A 1,827-nucleotide genomic window follows, 5' to 3' on the forward strand; every position below is an offset into this window, starting at 1 on the left:
AACTTCTGGGTGCAACTGACCAGGCTGCTCACCCAGTCTGGAAGGGAAAGACCAAATAATTACTCTGCTGATTTGGCTGGATCTTTTAAAAAAGTTAATGCTATTCCAGATCATATTCCACAAAGTGCAATGGGGGATTTTGAAATTGCCAGTTTCAGGCCAGTTTTACAAAGGCAGTGGAGCAACTAGGACTGAGGAGCAAAAAATAACAATTCTGAGTTAAAAAAAAAAAAAGTAAATATGAAGGTCTTGGTATGTACATAATTCAACTAGTGTTTTGTACTTCAAGAGCTTCCTCAGCCATGGCATGAAGGGACATAGCCACTTTTAAATCCTGTATTTTATCTGCTTTTGGAATTTTCATACGGATTTGGAAGCATTGCTCTCATCTCTATGTATTGCCATCTAGGGAAAGTAGGGGCACTGGTTGTGCTTGAACAGGCTCATTATCCATGGCCCTGTTCGCTCTGACCTTAATATGCTCCTGTCTCTGTGTTCTCGCCCCCTTCCTCTAACTCTGTTGCATTACTTTCCTCATTAGAACTAGAAGTTCTGCCACATGTGTTTGGTTCCCTGCTGTTCTGTGTGTGGTTTTGTTGTTTCTGCTCACCAGTTTGCTTTTTCTTCCAACAAATTGCATTTCATAGAATCATAGAATATCAGGATTAGAAGAGACCTCAGGAGGTCATCTAGTCCAATCCTCTGCTCAAAGCTGGACCAACACCAACTAAATCATCCCAGCCAGGGCTTTGACCTTAAAAACCTCTAAGGATGGAGATTCAACCGTCTCCCTAGGTAACCTATTCCAGTGCTTCACCAGCCTCTTAGTGAAATAGTTTTTCCCTAATATCCAACCTAGGCCTCCCCCACTGCAACTTGAGACCAATATTCCTTGTTCTGTCATCTGGTACCACTGAGAACAGTCTAGATCCATCCTCTTTGGAACCCCCTTTCAGGTAGTTGAAAGCCACTATCAAATCCCCCTTCATTCTTCTCTTCTGCAGACTAAACAATTCCAGTTCCCTCAGCCTCTCCTCAGAAGTTATGTGCCCCAGCCCCCGAATAATTTTTGTTGCCCTCCTCTGTACTCTTTCCAATTTGTCCACATCATATCTGTAGTGGGGGGCCCAAACTGGAGGCAGTACTCCAGATGTGGCCTCACCAATGCCGAATAGAGGGGAATGATCACTTCCATTGATCTGCTGGCAACACTCCTGCTAATGCAGCTCAATATGCCATTAACCTTTTTGGCAACAAAGACACACAGTTGACTCATATCCAGCTTCTCGTCCACTGTAACCCCCAGGTCCTTTTTGGCAGAACTGCTGCTTAGCCAGTTGGTCCCCAGCCTGTAGCAGAACATGAGATTCTTCCATCCTAAGTGCAGGACTCTGCACTTATCCTTGTTGAACCTCATCAGATTCTCATGCTGAAACTCATGCTGGAGGCTAAATTGGCTTTTGTTTAGAAATGTGCATCTAGCTAACATGCTGTATATGACATATGGCATCTGACTGGCTCAAGGAGCAATTCCAGTTTACAGCCTCAGTTCATGAATATAACACTGGCTGAAATAACCAAGGGTATCTAAATTAGTAAAGCCAATACAAACTTTGGTAAATCTTCTGTGATATATGGAAGTGTGGTTCTCTTGTATAAGTCACCGTGCTGGTACCTGGGCACCATTTATCAGTGACCTTTTTTTCCTTCAAACACATGGTATTTCATAATACAGTACATCGTTTTTCCCCTTTTGTACAATGAAATCATTTAAGTTTAAAACAAGTGAATTCTAATGCAAGTGAACCAACAGTTTAAATACACCAG

General features: G+C 42.6%; 1 protein-coding gene across 1 annotated transcript in view; it reads left to right on the forward strand.

Moving 5' to 3' along the window:
- The first annotated feature begins 240 nt into the window (after window positions 1–240).
- Window positions 241–1,827, forward strand: part of LOC127050079 (triadin-like) — a 156,932-nt gene continuing 155,345 nt past the window's right edge. The window contains exon 1 of the mRNA XM_050951612.1: window positions 241–252. Coding sequence (XP_050807569.1) covers window positions 241–252 — 12 coding nt within the window. The remainder of the gene's footprint in view (window positions 253–1,827) is intronic.

This window comes from Gopherus flavomarginatus, chromosome 4 (assembly GCF_025201925.1).
Source record: "Gopherus flavomarginatus isolate rGopFla2 chromosome 4, rGopFla2.mat.asm, whole genome shotgun sequence".
NCBI classification, from domain to species: Eukaryota; Metazoa; Chordata; order Testudines; family Testudinidae; genus Gopherus; species Gopherus flavomarginatus.